Genomic DNA, 21260 nt, shown 5'->3' on the forward strand with positions numbered 1-21260 from the left:
ACAATATTTGTGGCAAACATGTACGAAAATATTGAAATTGTATTCGAGAAATGAATACGGGTTTTTGTAAAAAAAAAAAATTTATTAACCGATTTTTTTTTAAGGAAGCACTAAGTCTGCCTTACTAGTATTATGAACCCTCGCCTGCGGCTCAGACTTTTAACTCTATCGTCCAGCAATTGCCCACTTCTCCGGCCTCGACAATGATAGTTCTTTTGACCCTCCACAGGCGTGCCACCGTGTGAAGAATGCAACATTACCCTCACGGGAGCTGAGAAGCGTCCCAACGCGGTGGACTTCAACCGCTACGTGCCGTACTTCCTGCAGGACAACCCCAGTAGCAACAGCGACGGCTGCGTCAAAGCCGGCCACGCGGCCTATGGGCACGCGGTCAACTTCAAGAAGGCGAACGGGACCCAGAAACTGGTCGGCGCCACGTACTATCAAGGTATAGAAATATCTGGTTGTAATATTTTTTTATTGCTCTAACAAGTTTATATAAATAAATAAATAAATATACTACGACAATATACACATCGCCATCTAGCCCCAAAGTAAGTGTAGCTTTTGTTATGGGTACTAAGGAAGGACTGACGAATATTTTTATGAATAGTATACATATATATAATATATACAGATAAACGCCCAGACACTGAAAAACATTCATGTTCATTGCACAAACATTTTCCAGTTGTGGGAATCGAACCCTACGGTCATTTGGTCGGTTGGAATCAAAAAGCAGGGTCGTCGCCCACTGCGCCATATGGCCGTCAAAGTTTAAATGTGAAGTCTGTCAGTTGACTATACCACCCACCGGTTTTGATTGTTGTTTGTACTAATCAGCCAGAAACTGAGCAGTTGCTCTTTAGAACAAAGATCAACCTGTTATGTTTATATTCAAACCGGAACGCTAAGTCGGTTGGCGTCATGTCTATCGGTCTAGCTACACCCGAAGCCTTCCACCAGACTAGACTCTTCAGAGAAAACTATAAAATTATATATTTACAAATTGCCTTTGCCGGATATTGAACCAAGAGAGGTCGTCATAAACTTATTTCTAAAACAACTAATTATGTAACACTAAATAGTGTATGCGCCAAGTTATATTAAGTTATTTAAGATTTTTATTTCGAATGAGTGGACTGTATTTTTTGCGGTAAATTGGTGTACAAAAGAAAGATAAAAAGGAATCAGAGCACAAGGAAGACAGCACTTACTTGACCTTATTTTTCATGGGTAGGAGCACGCCGTCCGTTGATCCAAATATTCCTCACGAAGTCCTCTCTTCTCGAACACCACCACTTATGTAATATTTCGGCACACACATAAATATAGGAATTATGCTTAAAAGGATCTCATTGAAACTTCTAAGGTATATTATGATATTTTATGGCTTATTTTCAGGCAGCCAGTAAACTCGTATTGCCCGTTACTTTTCGCAATCGGAAAGCAAGTCGTCCGCAAACGTCTTAATCGTTTGCTTCCGTTAATTTAAGTGACAGCTCTGCGTTCTAGTGTTTTTGAGGCGTATGAGGGCGCCAGTCTCTTCACGGAGAATCGTTCAGTGCTGTTTTAGGTTGGACATGGGAGAATAGGAACACCAATGAAATTTTAAATTATTATTTAAGACTTAATTATAACTTGGCGCAACCAAATAGTTATGAAAATATTTCTCAAATATAGTTCAATGGGTACATATTGGATTTGTTGATGCAGGATAATATTTTTGGATTTGTCGATATTTAAGAAATAACTATATTAAAGAAATGTTGATTAACCACGAAAATCTTAGTTTAAAATCTTTAATTATGAAAATATTGTTTGAATTATAAAACATAAAAATAAAAAGATACAGTATAAGCGTGCTAAAACTTATTTAAGGGGTGGATCTGCTACTTATTTAAGACTTGTTTAAGCTGATGGTGATGATTTCATATACTTCCAGGTTACCACTCCGTGTTGAAGACAAGTCACGATTACTATTCGGCCCTGCGAGCTGCGCGGTCCATATCAGCTGATATATCCGAGACTTTCAACCGCAACCTGCAAGCGAGCGGCAAGAATGTGACAGTCAACGTGTTCCCATACTCGATATTCTACGTGTTCTACGAGCAGTACCTCACGATGTGGCCGGACACGCTGAAGTCTATGGGAATCTCGGTGCTGTCCATCTTCTTTGTTACCTTTATCCTCATGGGCTTCGATCTGTTCTCTGCGCTGGTGAGTCTCGACTAAGCTTGATTAAATACATGGTCATGTTCTACGCCGAGTTGCTTAGAAAAATAAATCTGTGCCCGTAATCTAGAGGCAAGTGGCCATAAAGTGTCAAAGAAACCTGAACATAGCAATGCTATGTATATATATTTGTATATAATCAACGCATCAAAAGTGCCATCTAGGTGCCTATTTGAATAAAGAAATATTTGACTTTGACTTTGAAAAAATGCAATGCGTACGAAACGGAAATACGTTTGGGGTAATTTATTATATTTAATAATTACTCATTCTTTATTTCTTAGATCTTTTACAAATATATTTTTGTTTTTATTAACGTGTTATATTATTATTATATCTTCTCATCATTTATTGATTTTAATTTTTTTTTTTATTCTTAACAATGCTTAAAAAAAACACTATTCAAAATTTATAAGAAGAAACATCAACCCCCTGCTTGCGGGGCTCTTGAATGCCCAAGCATCCGATGGCCAGGGCTCCAGAGGAACCTCCTTACAATACGCGCCGTTTCAAGAACTACTGCCTTCTGTATCCCCTTGATCCAACAGCCAAGCAAAAGCTTCTTAAGATGTTGGTCGATGCTTTTCGCGAGAAGACTGACTGAACGACGGTCGGAACAACAACGGTCGACTCAACATCCGACACCACTATTATTATTAATACTGCTCGGCGTCGGAAATAAGCAAGGCGGTAGGACTTCGCCGGACTAGCTCTGTCACGAAGGATCTACTTGACTGACATTAATAATTTTCCTTTTATATTTTCAGGTCGTAGTGATCACTATTACGATGATCGTGGTAAACCTCGGAGGCCTCATGTATTGGTGGGGAATCAGTCTTAACGCGGTGTCGTTAGTTAATTTGGTAAGCAAAAGTTGTTAATATTGTATATAATCACTATGACTTTATTTATACGTATCAAGTCTTCAAGTCAAAAAAACATGTATAAATTGAACCCTGACTAGTTATTAAAATTTGTATGGTTACGTGATTGGGTGGTATTTTTGGGTGTCCAGTTATTACGATTTGTATGGGTACGTGATTGGTTGGTATAAAGAGGTGTCCATTTATTAAGATTTGTATAGGTATGTCATTCAGTGGTATTTTAAGGTATCCAGTTATTAAGATTTGTATGGGTATTTGATTGGGTGTTATTTTGAGCTGTCCAGTTATAAAGATTTGTATGGGTATGTGATTGGGTGTTATTTTTAGCTGTCCAGTTATAAAGATTTGTATGGGTATGTGATTTTGAGCTGTCCAGTTATAAAGATTTGTATGGGTACGTGATTCAGTGGTATTTTAAGGTATCCTGTTATTAAGATTGATATGGGTACGTGATTGGTTGGTATAAAGAGGTGTCCAGTTATTCAGATTCGTATGGGTATTTAATGGGGTGCTATTTTGAGCTGTCCAGTTATCAAGATTTGTATGGGTACATGATTCAGTGGTATTTTAAGGTATCCAGTTAAGATTTGTATGGGCATGTGATTCAGTGGTATTTTGAGGTATTAAGATTTGTATGGTTAGGTGATTCAGTGGTATTTTGAGGTATAAAGATTTGTATGGGTGCGCGATTAGGTGGTATTGTGAGGTATCCAGTTAACAAAATCTGCATGAGTACGTGATTCGGTGGGATGTCGAGGTGTCTTGCTATTAAGATTTGTATGGGTGCGTGATTCGGCGGTGTTCTAGGTGATGGCGGTTGGTATCGCGGTGGAGTTCTGCTCGCACCTGGTGCATTCGTTCAGCGTGTCGGGCGGCAGTTCGCGCGTGGCTCGAGCGTCGCACGCGCTGTACACCATGGGCTCGTCTGTGCTGTCGGGCATCACGCTGACCAAGTTCGGCGGTATCGTGGTGCTGGCCGCCGCCAACAGCCAGATATTCCAGGTGAGGCCTGGCTATATTCTATAGTCCGATTAGGACTATAGAATATAGCTGCTACACTCTATTTTTTTTTTTTTTACTTGCCTTGTTATCTAAACAATCTCTGCATAATTACCATGCATACTATACAACGTGTAAATGAAACCCGAAATAATACTTCACAGGCTTGAGAGGAACATTATGTACTGTCTCTGAGACTTAACTGTGAAACCAAAAATCTAATAGTTTTTGAGTAAACCACTGCCATTGGTTTTACTGCGAGGCACCCTCGGGTCGACGTCTCCCACCTTCCCCCCCGATGTCGTCGAGCCCTGGAGCTCTTCTCGTGGCGAGCTCTCGCGCTCGCCCCACTCCCCCGGTGACGCCGTAGCAACCCCTCAGGTGGTTATCGGCAAGTGTCCATCCGAAAAAGAGAAAAAAAGAAAACTTAATTTAGTTAAAAAATTAAATAGTTATGATTTTTTTTTATTATCTTCCCGCAGGTGTTCTACTTCCGGATGTACCTGGGAATCGTGGTGCTGGGCGCCGCACACGGGCTCATCTTCCTGCCCGTCATGCTCAGTTATATCGGTGAGTGATACTTTGTAGTTCGTGTTAGGGCGGCAGTTGCTGCAACAACGCAATGTATCTCCGTATATAATATGGAAATGTCGCTGAAAATAAAAAAAATATACGTAAAAGGGTACATACCACAAAAATAAGGTATTTTTATGTATTCAAAATAGTATTATTATTACTCTTTATGTTTACACCACATAAATTTTAGAATATACACAAGAAAAGCATAGCGGCATATACGCTTAAAAGTGATATCGAAAATACTTTTGCTAGTGTATTTATTACAGATTGAGTATAAATTTTCCATAAGTCATAGAATTTTTTTTTTTTTTTTATCTGAGTAAAGTTCCACGACAACAAACACCATGGATTGACTCTATATAGCGTTTTGTGACGTCATAAGACAACAAAGAACAACTACAAAGAACTTTATTATAAGGGATTTAAAGAATATAATCGGGCGTGACAACGTTACGATAATACTGCAAAACGGTGTCTAGTTGGATGTCACGGACACCTCGCTGCTTTATAAATGCATTTCATTGGTTGTTCGGCATCATGCATGGTGTTTGATTTAATGCGAATAAGAAGGTAAAACGACAAATATCTAGAGATCGAGGGAATTATAGAAAATAGTTTGAACGATACTGCTTCCATGGGACAAAGCCAACATTCACGCAGGAGCCAGGACTGTAAAATTTTCTGGTTTGCATAAATGCCAATGGAATCCAAATTCTTTTGGCGAATCTATGAGTTTATGGCAAGAGCGATAACCCAGAATGCGAAACCGAAAAGAGTAGATTGATTGATGATAAAATCCAACTTGTCTCTCCGTACCTCGGTAGTCCCAGGTGACCAGTATTCATGTAACTGTGACGAGATGTTCCCAAATAATTATCGTGGTATGTACCCTACAATAAACAGTTTCATAATTTCCTTTAAATAAAATTGATATGTAAAAAACAGAAAAAATGGATCCAAGTGTTTTATTAGGACCAACACGCGCGATTTAGCTCGAGTTTTCATTATTTCAGTATGTTCACGATGTGAACGGAATGTCAGCAAAAAGAGTAGGATCGGGCGCGCCAACGAACTGCGTGACCTTGAGCTTAGCAAGTCTGCATTTAAGTCAAAACGACCTTACATTTGTTTCCAGCAGTCTTAATACCTACTACAAATTTATATATACGTATATGTATTTTTATTTCAGTGCTATTCGTGCTATTCTAGCCAAGGGAAATTAGACATTCTAAAAAAAAATTAAAATTATATATCATGATTTGGTCTAACTTTCCTAGGTTTTTCTATTTTAATAAAATATGCCGTTATACATTCACTTTTTTTAGTTGTACACCTCATAATCTACATTCATTTTCATAAAGTGGCTCATAAATGGGCTATACAATATGCATCTTGCCTACAACAGTCCTATAAATAACTATGCTATTGCATTATATCTGCAACAATCTAGCCCAATTATGAGCGTCTAAATTATAATGTATTCTTGCATGCCACACATGTTTTTCCGTTCGTTTTAGTTTTTCTGTATCATTTGCTCATTTCTTTTTATTTCCGCTTGTATATTGGACCTTTTCGTTTAGAAATTATTTACCAAGACACTAATAAATTACCTATCTCTATGGCGGCAAATTCATAACAGCGAAGCAAGAAGTTTCATATTCACTTAGCCAGACCGTTCTGAGAAAAAAGCGCTAGCTTTTTTTTTGGGGTGCATTAAATTAGCACGAAAGTTTAGTTCTTCATTTCTGAAGTGCAACTATGCCGTGCATAAATAGTTTATAATAGGAAATTTATTCGCAGTGTTTGCAAGGTACATTTTTACGCAGGATAAATTTAACTCTATATTTCGCAATGCGGTCTCGATGTAAAAACTGCGGTTAAAACTGCTTATTTAAGTGTCATTTACCGAGTACCAGTGCCGCGAGTGTTTTGTAGTTTTGTATTGGTTTGTTTTAGAAGTCCCTACTCAATGGATTGGTTATCTATGGTTTTACCACAATATAAATAAGTATACCTTTGTTGAATAACGGGCGAGCAATCGCCAGCATTGTTTTTAAATGGTGCCAGCAGCGTCTCGCGAGAGGGTTTTACAAGCACATAACAAACCTTGTGAAACAACTGAAATGTCAGTTATAAATGTCATACCTTGACGTTTTGATTGAGAATGTTATTTCTTATTTTTTATAAGTATACTAGCGGAGCCCAGCGCCATCTGTCGGGCTGATTTGTGAATCTAAACCATCCAGGGTGCCATCCAAACGCCTACCACAAAATTCATTCAAATCGGTCCAGCCGTTTAGGAGGAGTTTAGGTGGAGTTCACAAATTCACACAAGAAATATATATATATAAGATATAAATATTGTGAAACTAGAGAGTCAACAATTTTAAAATTATTATTCTGCTTTGAGATATGGTAGTATTCCCGTTGGTTAAGATAACGAAAGCCAATTTCAACCTATCGCCTCGCTATTAATTTTAACTTCTCATTAATGCGATTGTGGCTCAGTAGCAATGCGTGAACGCTCTAAATTGATACCTTGCCGTGCGCTTTGCTGTAGATACGAAATTTGCGGCCTAGAGGTATAGCTTAAGTTATTTAAATGTACCTATCGTCTCTTTGCCGATATTAAGTCAATCAATTTATATACATATTTAGTTTTGATTTAAATGTGATTGGATTTTAAACCAAAATGAATTAGCCTCGATTTAGTCCTACATTATATTTCACTAAAATGGGTTATTTCGAAATTTTAGATGCTAACTATTAGCATAGCTTATTTTGTGAGCGAGATTATGTTGTAATTTTTATTTTTAAGGATTACTTTTTGGTTTTTGTGACATGTCTTTTGAAAACTAACTCATTATATAGCACTAACTCTTCAGGTAAGCATTAATATAATATAAAGTTTGGGTGATGGTGACTGTATACTAACAAAATATATACGCTTTTTGCTATTTAAGCTTATTTTAATATTTAGCTGCTTTTTAGTTATAATATAATATAAATATACAATTTTACGGTAAAACTAATGAATTATGTGAAGCAGTTTATATAATTTCAAACGTGATATGCTGGTTTGTAATATGTTGTAAGTAGGAAATGTTTTTATTGTTCTTTACAATTTTTCCTAGACACATGGAATGTCTGGTTTGGTTATATATTTATTAACGTCTCTTTGGAACTGCCAACACCACCATTATAACGAAATAAAAGTTAGGTGTTTGTATTTTCAGATATTTCTTTTATAACAAATGACTAAGTTCTTTATTTGAATTTGCTTAAAGCTTTAATCAGTTATAAAATTTTAATATGTCTTTCTATGCACGTTCATAGATTATACGTAATACGAAAGGAAGATAGTAATAACGATGTTACAAAAAAATCCACTTTCAGTTTTATAATATTAGTGATTATTATACTCAAGCTTAGGGTCCAATCCAAAGTTCAAACCTAAAAGTTTTAATTAAACTCTTACAGTGGGTATTTAAAGCTATATAGGGTGAAGGGGATTCAAGGACGGGTCGAGTAAAAAAGATCCTGGACGGTCGAAGTGCATCCGCCGAAGCGGGCCCCACTACGATCTATCTATATAGATAGGTTTGGTGGGAGACATAGGTTGTCACTTTAATTTTGGTACTAAATAAAAAATGTGAAAGTTTCATTTGGAACTCTCATAGCTTTAGTTTTAAGTTTACAAATGTAGTAGTACCTTTTTGGGACAGAGCTCGTCCGGGGAAGTACCTCTAAGTTTATTTGTGCCACCAAGCAGCAATCTTAGAGCGTTGTTGCCGGTGTAATTACAAGCGAAGAAGGCTTAACACCTACGCCTCAAGATGATGGACACAGGGCGGCGCTTTGTTGGAAATGTGCCTTGCATGTCCTGCGAAAGGTTGCTCTGGGTGACCGCCATCTAGTTACAATACTGGGAACTAGTATTTTTTATTATTGCCACTAGATGGAACTCTTTCGATTCTATACATGTCGTAGTTAACTTACACGCTACTACACAACTACATGTAATAAAGAAGAATGCCTTGTCCGTCAATCCATACTATGAATGCGAAAGTGTATTTTTTTGTTGGTTTGCCCTTCCTTCTAACCTACCAATCAAGGCAAGTAATCGACCTGACTGTTGACATACAGTAGGTTGAAAGGACGTATAGATACATAGCTTTTTATTCCTGAAAAACAAACTGTTCCCACGGGCTTTGTAAAAAAACCGTAATAAACGCGGACGCTTTTTATTACGTTATAAAAGAAAAAAATGTTATCACCATCATCTCACTACCATTTATACGAATTCTAAGCATAAAAGTTCCTACTATGGGTGGGGGCAGGGGCGTGCACCTGGTTCCTTACCAGGGTATGCATTCAGCAGGTCAATTGCATAAAAAGGGCAACAATCCTCCTTCTAGAAATACGAGTTACATATCAATTTTAGGGTGGGCAGTGCTTTTGTGAATGTATGAAGTGCACGCCACTGGGTGGGGTATATTAGATTAAAGGAATGTTCAACTTTGACTATGACTATATAAGAATCACTGATCCGACGGAGCGGTGACGTGACCGTTGTTGCAGGCTCGCCGGTCAACAAGCACAAGTTGGCCAAGCAGCAGCTGCGAGGCCACGAGGCGGCCGTGGCGGAGACGTCGCTGAGCCGAGTAAGCAATGGCAGACATTATGACTTTGTGCCGATGCCGCGGCCGCTACTCGCCTGAGCGGGGCGAGGCTGGGCCATTACACGCTACCGTGCGCTATTTATTGGATAGTTTGACTGGATTTACTGTTTAAACGTATCGGGAGTTCGGTTCACGCCCGAGACGGCAGAACCTATTCCACGCTCCTTTTCGGGCTTTAAATCAAATTCCCTTCATTTTATTGTCATTATCATCACCACTGGCCCGTTACAGGGCAAGTGTCTTCTCTCAGAATGAGAAGGGTTAAGTTGTACACCACGCTGGTCAATTGCGGTTCGGTAGATTTCGCCTGGGACATTATGATGAAATCTCGGGCATGCAGGTTTAAGTTTTCCTTCCCCGTTTTAGCAAGTGATATATAAATGTTTGAATTAAAAGAGCCGGAAATTAAACACGGTCCTTCCCCCAAACCGCTAGGCTATCGAAACTATCGATTCGAAAGGTTCTGTTTCTGCGCCGGTAAGAAACTCAACAGTTGCTCTTTTTCAATATCATTCACCAGCATATTCTCTTTTAATGTAAACATTCAGTTACCGTGTGTACTCGATAAGTAGTCCATGGATTGACTTTGAATTTTGCATCGTTGTATATATATATATATATATATACGTTGTATATATGCAGAAGTGTTTCGATGTACTTTTTATCCCCAATTTTCCACTTAAAACTTTGAATTCAAAATTAATATCGGATTAAGCCACCATAAAGGCCAAGTTTAGCTAGTCTATTATAGTAATGTAGATAAATTCTAAAATGCTGCGAACATTTTGACAATTAAATCCCCACTTCCTGACGGCTGCTGCCATCTCGGTGGGAGGTTACGAGATCACAAACGAATGTAAAACAAATTTCTCCACACAAGTAATGTTAATTTCTAAGTCACAAATCATTGTGGTAAACAGCGTGTCATGGTTGGACAGAATATAGAATAGGTGTCGTATTATTCCGTTACACAGATGGCCAGGTGTGTAGGGCGCTTAATTTTGCAGTTTTTATAGTTTTAATTACAAACATGAATACAAAAAAGTTTTAATAGTATTTTTTTTTTTTTTTTTTTTTTAGTATTAGAATTTTTGTATTTGTAACACAAAATTTGTATGTTTTTTGGGATCAATTTAATACAGTAGCTAGATTTTTTTCGCGCGTTTGATATAGAAAGAATATTTTTTGTAGTATTTTTTCTTCGTATCGGCGTACATATTAATCCAGTCAAATTATCTGTATTTGTAAATAGTTTTTGATTGTATTTTTGATTCGAATAGAGTCTTAAATAGTGAGACTATTTCCGATTTCCATTCAATGTTAAGTGGCTAACTCATTTCTTATAATCAATTCGTATCGTATTAACAGGTCGATTAGAGTTGAAGTAATTTGTGAATTCGCCTGGTACAGCTAATGCCGAAAATAAATATTAATCTAAAATCTTCAGATCGCAGTACTATCCGTTTCCACCTCTTTTATGTCGTTAAGAACAGCTGTCCTAACTATACATTTTTTTTTTTTTTTATAAAAAAAATGTTTATTAATTATTATTATTGAGAGAGCCCACTGTTTATTACTTATTTAATTGCGGTTTTGGAGATCTCATTGATTACTTTTTATAAATATAACTATGAAGACCGAAAGCTACGGTGATACAAAACAATCTTATTTGAACAATATTTCAAGTGACGTTAACGTTTTTATGACGTTTGAATTAACTTTTTTTACAACATTCCTTTTCAAAAATCATACTTTGACGTCCTAAAAATAAATGTTATCCTTATTTATAAACTATTAATTTGAAACGCACTAACGTAGTTTGTTGATATGAGCGCTTTTACGAACGGGGTTCTCCTACCCCTAATACGTAGCTGATAAAATTAGAGTTCACAAAATATTTCGACCATAGACAAAAAAAAATACGCTTGGGTTATCCTTTAACTTATTATTCAATATTAAATAATTTATGAGAAATGAGATTTAAACATTTTTGTTAACTTAAATTGAATGGAGCAATAGTGACGTGCAATGTTCAATCTCGTTTCAAACAAACTAACTTATCGATATATATATATTTTTTTGTAATAGTGGGAGGGTTATTACGCACCATTGTTAGATTATTTTAGACATACCTTAACTAACACAATAAGTTACTGCGACACTTATCGATATTTAGATAATAATGATTTGAATAAATATTTTCTTAAGTGTTGCAGAAACAATTATTATTATAAAATGGGAATTCGGTCCTCCGTTTTTTTTTTATATCGAATAGCATTTATATGTAAAGGATACTTGCAATTGATTTATAAGCATTTGAATGTTTCCTATAATTATTATATTAATATAAGTTTGATAAAATGTTTTGTAAAAAAAAAAGGTGAGATTAAAATTTAGCTTATTTTAACCGATTGCAATATCCTTAGCTAGCGGGTTCTGTTTTAACCTTGTTTGGTTGAAGGGACGCTCGTAACGTAGTTTAATTGATTATCCTACTTCAATTATGCATGTTCCGTTTTGATGTTTAGACATAAACTGACATTAGTCATTCCTAATTCTTCGAATTTAATTGATCAACTTTTTTTTTCCTGTCGATATATTTGCGTGTGCATCCCTAAAATCCGGTCAAATGTACTTATACCAAGTTTTCAGTACTTAAATTCGCGATGAGTACTTCGAATAAAAGCAGGTTCAGATAACGACGGTGACAGTGACTTGTGTTAGCTTCTCAAGGCTTTAATAGTAGTTTATAGTTACTGTTTTACCCAAATCTCACTATTTTAGACTACGTAATTCTTCCGATTTTTTTATAACATTTTACGTTGCGTGTTAGCGACCCTGTACATTTCTTTCACTGCAATATTAAACCGAAATTATCTTCCTTCTACATTGAAGATACTTATTTATTCAAGTATTTGTCATTAATTTTTTTTTTTTGTCAATTTTACTATAGTTAATAAAACACTTAGGAATATTTAATTATATTACTAAATGCCGGATAAGGTCGGATAACTAATACGCCCTCCTAATCTAAACCTGTCTAAAATAATTGGCATCGCGGAATTAGGGATAGGCAAATAGATTAATGATCAAATACCCCCTATTTTTATTACTAAGGTAGGTCGCATTTTAAATATACGCTAGTTTCTTATTGCACAAGGCTTTAATTTCACTCTTAAATACGCAAACTGGAGTATTCGTTTTCGCGCATGGATGTTTTTTTTTAAATTATTTTCGTATTAAATAAATTATATTTATTACATGTGCTTTTTTTGTCAGATGCTACCATCTACTGGTCACGTCACATGTTAATTTTTCCTCCCTCTCTCGAAAATAAAAGTTTGATTATTTATGGATCTCCTTGAAATTAAATGTTCAAGCTTAATCAATTATGTAGGTAACGGAAATAAATTTGATAGAGAACTGGTATTTTAAAACACAAATACATATAGTGATTTTTGCCTAATCAATCTTACTATAACTTTTTTCGTCCCCGTCAGGCCAAGCGAACATCATTGATCGTACAGCCTTTTAATTCAAGTCAATTTAATAATTTTTTACTTCTTCTTCACAACCCAAGTCTATTGTAATATGGTTTCGTTAATATAATTTAACGTCCGTATATCCCCACCTCTCTTAGAGTCACAAAATAAAAAGATTTAAATACACATTAAACGCTTCTGGGAATACAAAATACTGATATTTTATTTAGTGCAACATTTATTGCATTTCTATAACCATTTGCATATAAGATGTCGTTCTTATCCCCGCGAGTGACGTGATTAATAGATGAATAGTTTGTGTATGTGATCAATGTTAGATGTTTTAATTTAAAAGTTATTTAATAATTAATAAATTGTTAAACAAGTTACCCCAGTAATGTGAATAATATTCAAAGTTAATTTAGCGCTACATTGTAATAAAATTTAATTAAAATTATCAAAGATTTTTTACTAAGAACTTTTAGGCTTAGCTTTTTTTAAGAAAGAACTTTTAGGAGAAGAAGGCTAGAGTCGCTAACGCAATATATTTTACATCCAGTGACGTACACTGTATTAATAACTGTACATTTCTTATCCTCTCTCTTAAAAATTGAACAATTTTTTTTTATTTTTTTTGTTTCATCATGTATTTATAATCCATTTGTAAAAATTTCTCAACACTAATAAGTATTTAAAGATTTTTTAAATTTACGAACTTTATTTTGTTGATGTTCTGTGCTTTTTTTTGTTATTGAAGCATAATATATCTCGGTCGAATTAAAGTACATCTCGCTGGAATGCGACTCTGCTTTCGATTCCCCGCTCACCTCGCGTTTGCCATGCTTTAATTAGCATGTGTAGTGTTTTTTTGTTTCGCTCTCAGCTACACTATGGCATGGTTGCAGAGCCCTCTTTTACAAATACAAGTTTATTTTTTATTTATATTTCTTTCTCTTTATTAGTGACACGGTCTTCAGTGGCCCTGCGTGATCGGTCAAATAATATAAATAAACAAATTAAATCGTTTCCATTATATACTCATTATTAATAAATAAATTTAAATTCCGTTAAGTTATAATGCAATACAATTACATGTGTGGTGGTTGGTCACTTTACTAATCGATAAAAAGCGATATTATAGATAGACATATTCATAAAATAAAGGTAAGTACCTCACTGGGTGTAAAAGTATGCTACAAAATTGTGTTGTTGAACGTGTAGGTGCTAATTAAAATGTTTTCTCGTGTATGTAGGCGTTTCGCACACTGTATTATATTTATATAAATTTTTCTTTTTATTATTTTTGAATAGTTCACTAACAATCAAGAGCGCAGCCAGGTTTGCTTAAAGGGGACAGGAGGGAAAGTTAAACGCAGATTAAAATAAAATAGTACGGGTGTATCATTTGATATATTTTATCTAAAAATTGTGATACTTATTTAAATGTCCCAATGGGATCGTTTTTTAGTGCGTGCGTGTGTTTGAAAGTGTAGAGTTACAAAAGGAGGAGGTGCGCGAAGGAATACCCCGTGCTCCCCTTTTCTGTGACTATGGAAAAGTATTTAATTACGCAAGCCATGCTAAGGTAATTTATTTTGAAACGTCCGGCTCAGTATGGGGACGTGATCATTGGCTAATTATATTCAGTTAACTATTGCGGAATACGGGCGGGCCTGAAGCGCCTTTCTTCCCCTTAGCTTCCCCTTCCTTCCCCTCGCTGCGCCTTCGCTAACAAATATGGGACAAATATTGGTACTTAACTAATTAGTGTAACAGGTGTCGATGAATTTTCTCACTGTTTTGTCAATAAGTATATAAAAAAGGCGCATATTTTTGCAGGTACGCCTGTAATGCCAAGGAAATTAAGAACCAAAATATAAATATAGCATCCCTGTTAACAGTTTAAAACCGTGTGGAACATTTTTCTATGCTATTTTTTAAATCGTTTTTCGATTCTTGTATTTATACTGGAGATTTCCGTTGTAGTGAGTGCCCTCTATGTTCCTAAATGTGTAGATTTTGTATTTAAATCAACTATAATAATTAATTAATGTTAATCAATCGAATTGTATTTTGTATAACTAAAACCGTTTTTTTTTTGTATTAGTTTCGAGTGGTTACCATTATCGGAATCTCCCACATAAAGAATACTTAAAGTTAGTACTTAATGATAAGAGGGTAAAGCTTTCAATTATCCAAAGGTTATGGTTTAAAATGTATTGTTATAGCATCGGACTACATATTGTAATAGAGAATAAATTGAGATTTTTTTTTATAATTTGCTTTTGTTTTATTTTTAGTTTACCACCTCTGCATGGCATGAGCACCGCTCTGAGATCCTAGTCTATGTCTATGTTTATACAAAAAAAAATTACGTTGGAGTTACGTTAATATGTCATAGGGAGCATTACGTTAATATGTTAGTATGGCGCCTGGCTTATCCACTGTCCGCCATTTTATTTATTTCCCATAAAAGAAGCCACGCATAAAACCCATACTAATTAATAGCTGATATATACAAATAAGTATTTTATAAGACATGTTTTTATAATATTCTATTTTCGAAATATAAGCTATCAAAGATATGTACTGCAGGCGCCATGACTGAATAATTAAAGCTAAAATAAATGTGCTGTTTGAAATAAGAAATTTAAGGAGATCATTTATTTGCATCTACAGGCGGTACCATATGAGAATATATATTGACTTTAATAGTTGATCATTTGTTGATCTAGACTTGGATTGGAAAAAAAATCTTCTTTACTGGACAGTTTCCGTTCATATGCTTCTCGCTTGTTGTACGGCGTTTGGAAACCATACAACAAAGCAAAACCGTACGTTTAATTTTAGTTTGAACTTATCCACTTACTTGCCCCTTATTTATATGCATGGCGTAACGTCAGAATAGTTATGCAGCACTTCAACTGAGAGCACCTTTCAAACGTCAGAATATGACAAAACATTGTGAACTTTGTGACTGTATTTCCAGCGTTTTGTCACGTGTATTAATAAGAGGCAAGGTTTTTGTTTTAGTAAATATTCACGACATAGGCGTTAAGAATAAATTTATATAATGACTGGCAGCTTGGGACTTTATACGGTCAAATTAATTTCTATAGTTACTTAAAAATTTACAAATTAACGTAACTCCTATCACGTCAAACAAGTTTAATACTTACACGAGGGTAAATGTTTGTCATTTCATTGCATGTAATGATGCGGGGTAATTTACATTAAGTATAAAAACTTATATAAGACATTTGATGAAACATCTAAATATTGCATATATCTCTTAGTTTTTTTTTCTTTAATTTTTTCCGTAGGAAAAAGGCTAAGTCACTGTACGGCTTTGTTTCCGTGTTTAATATTCGTATCTTTCCGCTTCGAAAGTGTCTGCCTTTCGTATCTCTAAATGTATAGGTAATGAATCATGTTTTAAACAGATAACGAAATAAAAGCCCCCCTGTTATGAAAAGGGGGCTAATATTTTATTTTCGTGTATATTTTTGCGCGATGGATTTCAGTTTAAACTTTTTGGTATGGTTTTTTAAGAAATTTGTTTTTTATGATTTTTTTTTTATTGAAACAGATTCTAAATATATTGGACATTTTCACTAGTTATCAAATATAAATTAAGCAGTAGTAGGTATGACATTGTATTTGTAATTTTTGTTAGCTACAGTGTTCCTAGGTTAGTTGGTTAAGGAAATGTCCCATTACAAGTTCTTATTATGTAAAGAAACCCAAAGGAAAACAGACTGATATTTAAAGCCGCCATAGATAATACGTCACTATTGCTGTCTTAAAGCGATAGACAAACAATATTGTGTCAATTATATGAATAAATGTTATTCATATAATTTACACAATACGAAACTTCGAAATTCCCTTAGCTATTGTACTCGATAATTGTATAGTTTACTTTTTATTCCATTAATTTAACGCCGCCAGAAGATTTTAGCGATAGACAAATATTTATATTGATTCATACAATTTACGTTGACTTTTTGTTCCATAAATCAAAACCGGTAAAATAAAACTTTATTGTTTATTGCCGCACATTGACAGCCCTTTCTACAGAATATTTGAAAGAAAGTCTGGTTAATATTTGCGGGGCATTTTCAACCGTTTTGCAGAAGCTATTTCATGAACAGTTTAGAAGGAAGTAAATTTTATAAACTTCATTTATACGTATTATATAGGTATACGCATATAATTTTTCAAACAGTTACTGCGTAAGGTATTTTTACCGCTGTTTTTACTAGCTCAGGGAATTATCTGATTTCTGATTTTATATAAATATGTTTTTTTTTTTTTTTAATTAATTTGTTTAATGCTTGAGTCACATAACAAACGTAACCATAACAGAATAAATCAGCATGTGTTGTAATAACTCTAATACCTACCCTTGATAATGGTATTTTTTGCCGTAAATGATAATAAGATCAGATCGCTCTCGGAGGGGAAAAACTAACTCTAATGACAATTTCAAAATTAAAATAAAAGGCAACTTGATTTCTCTGCTATTTTCTCTCGCAATCAATAACCGTCAGTGTGTTTACATACTCTAAGTTTTAAGTGGTCCCGTTGGCCTTGAAATCGTAGCTTTTTGTTATTATTGTGAGTTTTTGTAACAAAATAAGTGGTCACTTAAGTAACCAGCTAAGTCTTAATGAAGTGTCGGAAATAAATAATTAAAGCTTTAAGTGGTTAACATTAATTACCGTTAACGAAGTAAGTATAAGTTGTACCCACATATTGAACTAAATAATCACCACGAAAAGTAGCGCCATCTTTTTTAAAACTTTACTTAGGTGGGACCTTAAGACCTGTTAACCCCTCTTCTACATAAAGAAAAAAAATCAAATTTTTATTTCATATTAAACACTTAAGTCTTAACGTGCTACGAAATCTTCACATTAATTTCGAAAGATTGTAGCTATTTGAGATAAGGGGATTGGTGCTTTTATATGTTATACATATTTTATATAATAAATAACTTAACTACTTACTTACTTAATTAAGTTTTCTAAAATAGTTTATATATACTTAAGTAAAATAATATGTCGGCTTTAATATCATCCAAGGTCCAATGTACAAATATGTAATGTTTTTCTTTTCCATCATTATAGAGTCTGCTCAGGGCAAGCGAAATCAACGTAAGAGAATATTCTACTTTATCATTGCTTAAAGCACCTATCATAGAAGTTCATTGACATCTAGAAGTACGTGTAAAAAGTAAAATTGGCTTACTATCAGCTCTTTTGCATGGGCACACACATTTCAAGCAAGCGTGCATAAAGAACACGCTAATTTTTGATGTACTTAATCTGCAAGAACTAGAATATCTTTATTATCTGTAGGTCTATCACTCATACAAAGAACATTAAATCACTCGTATCATGACACTTTTCTGACAGGTTAATTAAGACCTGTCAGTTTAGTTTAGAGATGTTCTGTTATAATCTAAGATTTTTTTTTGAAGTTATGGTAACAATCTGCATACAAAGCAGCGGTAGTGGCGTAATCATCAGAGAGTTTGTATGGACATGATAAGCCGACACCTGTGGTTTTATGTAAATCTCCCACTGACAGATCTAAAATAACTGTCTTCCTCACAATTAATGCACAAAAAAATAATGCTACAACCTTGAGCCCCGTCAATTCAGTTTACTTTAGAGATTCGTGTATAACTAGTAGTTAAGCTACTTTTGACAGAGCTCGTCCGGGGAAGTACTATCACCATGCTTATTTCTGCCGCTAAGCAGCATTGTTGCAATGCTGTGTTCCGGTCTAAATGGCTTGGTTGCTCTTGTTATTAAAGGCACATGAGGCTTAACAGCTACGCCTCAAATTGATGGACACAGAGCGGCAACAGCAGGACGTGCTTCTTGCATGCTCTGTCAAGTGTTACTATGTTTGTAGACGACGGTTTTCCACTTACTGTTAGGTGGGCCATCCGCTTGGTCACTCAAATATTACCGTAACAATAAAGGTGATTATTTTATAGTGAAACCGATTGTTTGTTGCTTGTGTGAGGTTTCTTCCTTCTAGTTATTCGATTGCGTGAATCGTGACAATGATTTGTATAGAATCGACAGCGCGCCACCTAGTTAAAATACTGGAAAACAATAAGTAGGTAGCGCTCTTTAGATTCCATACATATCATAGTTAACTTTTTTTTTTTGGGTATAAAATCACAAACACTAATCTCTGAACCAGTGGCGTGCATAGAGGTATACAGATGATATAAAATTGATTAAAACCTCCAATATGAGTTATAAATACTTGAGGATAGGATTTTTATAACTTTACAATGCCTATCGTTAAGTTTTTTATAGCATGTACTGATTTTCTTCATTTTGTATCCTCTGCATACCCTGTGCATGCCTTCTATGCACGCCATTGCTCTGAACTAAACTAAATTGACAGGTCCTAAAGTAGTCTTATTGTGCCTTTCCACTAAATTCTTTACGGAAAAGGACAGCACTATCTATTTTTATATCTGTCAAATTAGAGATTTGTATACAACAGAATTATTGCCACCGATGATAAAATGAATCTCTAAACTAAACTATATACAAATAAATACAAAAAAAAATGTTCAATACAATAGTTGTAAGTGAAAAGTAAAAGTTGTTTAATGTTTTTTTATTATTATTTAGAGTGTTTAGAAAGATTTAAATAGATCATTAAAAAGGAAGATTCCTTAAGTCCTTCAAGTTTTTGGTTACACGTTTTTTAGGCCTTAAGCATATTGCTTTCTGTCAAAAACCTTTTATTTTACTTAGTTACTCAGCTTCAACGTTTAGATACTAAGTTCGCTTATTACTTTAATTTTTTTGATTAGTAGCGTGCCAAGCGATTTGCGGAGATATAATTTAATTGTTTGTCCTTTTGGGTTTAGAAAATTATCCTTTGAGTTCAAAAAAGCAGCTTATTATTGAAAATTCCACATTTTTACGGTTCGATTCAAACTTGATGGCGTCACGGAAGCTAGCTGCGAGCACAGAATTATGAACATACGGAAACCGTGTATACGACTAATATTGAAGCATCAAAAACCACTCCATTTAGTAGTGTTTCACGAGCAGGCGGTTAGTCCATTTAGCAGTTAACAGTATTTTTTTTTACCTCTAATGTTCTAAACTTTTACCATAAAATGGGAAAAATTTGTGGGCTAGCAACATTACTCGGGTTTGAAGTGCGATGTGTGCGGGGAGTTTTACCTGTTTTTGGACACAATGCACTGCTACCAAAATGGCCGAACGAGTTATCTTTATGTTCTAACTCTGTGCCTACTGGCCGATACCGAATATTGAATTCAGAAGTCATGAAGTTTGATTCGGACTGTACCGATCTCAAATATCTGAATACAAGGGTTTGTATTATAGGCATAACCCGCCGTCGGGGACGCTGGCGAGTGGGAGGCAGCCACACCTACGGCAGTCTAGACTCAACGCCAGTGGAGCCCCAGGCCTCCAGCAGCGGCCTCGACCTCACCAACGAAATGTAGTGCCCCACTAAACCTCGATATATTCGCTTCCCGGGATTTACAATTTACAATAGATCGTACAATCTGCAATCATAATGACTCATTACGAAAGTAATTAGGTAAGTGTATTGACGAATTCGATTAAGAAATCATTATATTGACAATTTCTTCATCACCATCATGATATCAACCCATCATCGGCCCTTAAAGGTCACAGGTCTCCTCAGAATCAGCTGGGTTTAGGCCGTAGTCTACTTCGCTGGCCAAGAGGTTTCCTCACGATGTTTTCTTTTACCATTATAGCAAGTGATATGGAAATGTTTAAATGAAAACAGCATGTAACTCCGAAAAGTCAGAGGTTCGAGCTCGGTCACCCCGAAACGGAAGCCGAAGCCTTACCCATTACGCTTTCACCTCTTGCCGCTAGTAGCATTTATAGATAATTTAAATCCGCCAACCCCCAAATAAAAAGCGTGGCGGATCACAGAACTAAATCCCTTTGCTATTAGAGAGATCATTGCCCAGCAGTGGGTCACTAATAGGTAAGTATAATGAGGACGCGTATAATGCAAGTTCTAGACTAGAGTGTTGTCAAGCTACGTGATTGTCAAACTAGGTGATTTAGAGCAGTTTCGCAGAACTCTGCACCGTCGCCTAATACAGACAGACCCTGTAGGTGCTGTGGCGGAAGGTATTCAGTCAGTGAGTCATTAACTACAATTAACATGGCACTAGCCTCGAATGACGTTTGTGCAAAGTACAGTACGTATTTGATGAAGTTAGTGCAAAAGACGATAACAATAAAAACAAGAGAATAGCACTAAACAGTGCAACGACATTTTAATGGGTGTCGGGCTTGGAGCCAGGTGTGACGTTAATTCTACCGGCTTGTAAAGCCTGACAA

General features: G+C 35.3%; 1 protein-coding gene across 5 annotated transcripts in view; it reads left to right on the forward strand.

Annotated features, from left to right (window-relative positions):
- Positions 1 to 21260, forward strand: part of LOC120630932 (NPC intracellular cholesterol transporter 1) — a 78816-nt gene extending 57556 nt beyond the window's left edge. For 2 of the 5 annotated variants that reach the window (XM_039900283.1, XM_039900287.1), the window contains 7 exons: positions 230 to 448; positions 1946 to 2220; positions 3003 to 3098; positions 3927 to 4121; positions 4601 to 4688; positions 9279 to 9361; positions 14701 to 15140. In XM_039900283.1, coding sequence (XP_039756217.1) covers positions 230 to 448; positions 1946 to 2220; positions 3003 to 3098; positions 3927 to 4121; positions 4601 to 4688; positions 9279 to 9361; positions 14701 to 14712 — 968 coding nt within the window. In that variant the 3' untranslated portion in view covers positions 14713 to 15140. Of the gene's footprint in view, positions 1 to 229; positions 449 to 1945; positions 2221 to 3002; positions 3099 to 3926; positions 4122 to 4600; positions 4689 to 9278; positions 9362 to 14700; positions 15141 to 20255 lie in introns of those variants that run through there. The other 3 variants (XM_039900284.1, XM_039900282.1, XM_039900286.1) reach the window with 2 other exon arrangements.

Source organism: Pararge aegeria, chromosome 17 (assembly GCF_905163445.1).
Source record: "Pararge aegeria chromosome 17, ilParAegt1.1, whole genome shotgun sequence".
NCBI classification, from domain to species: Eukaryota; Metazoa; Arthropoda; class Insecta; order Lepidoptera; family Nymphalidae; genus Pararge; species Pararge aegeria.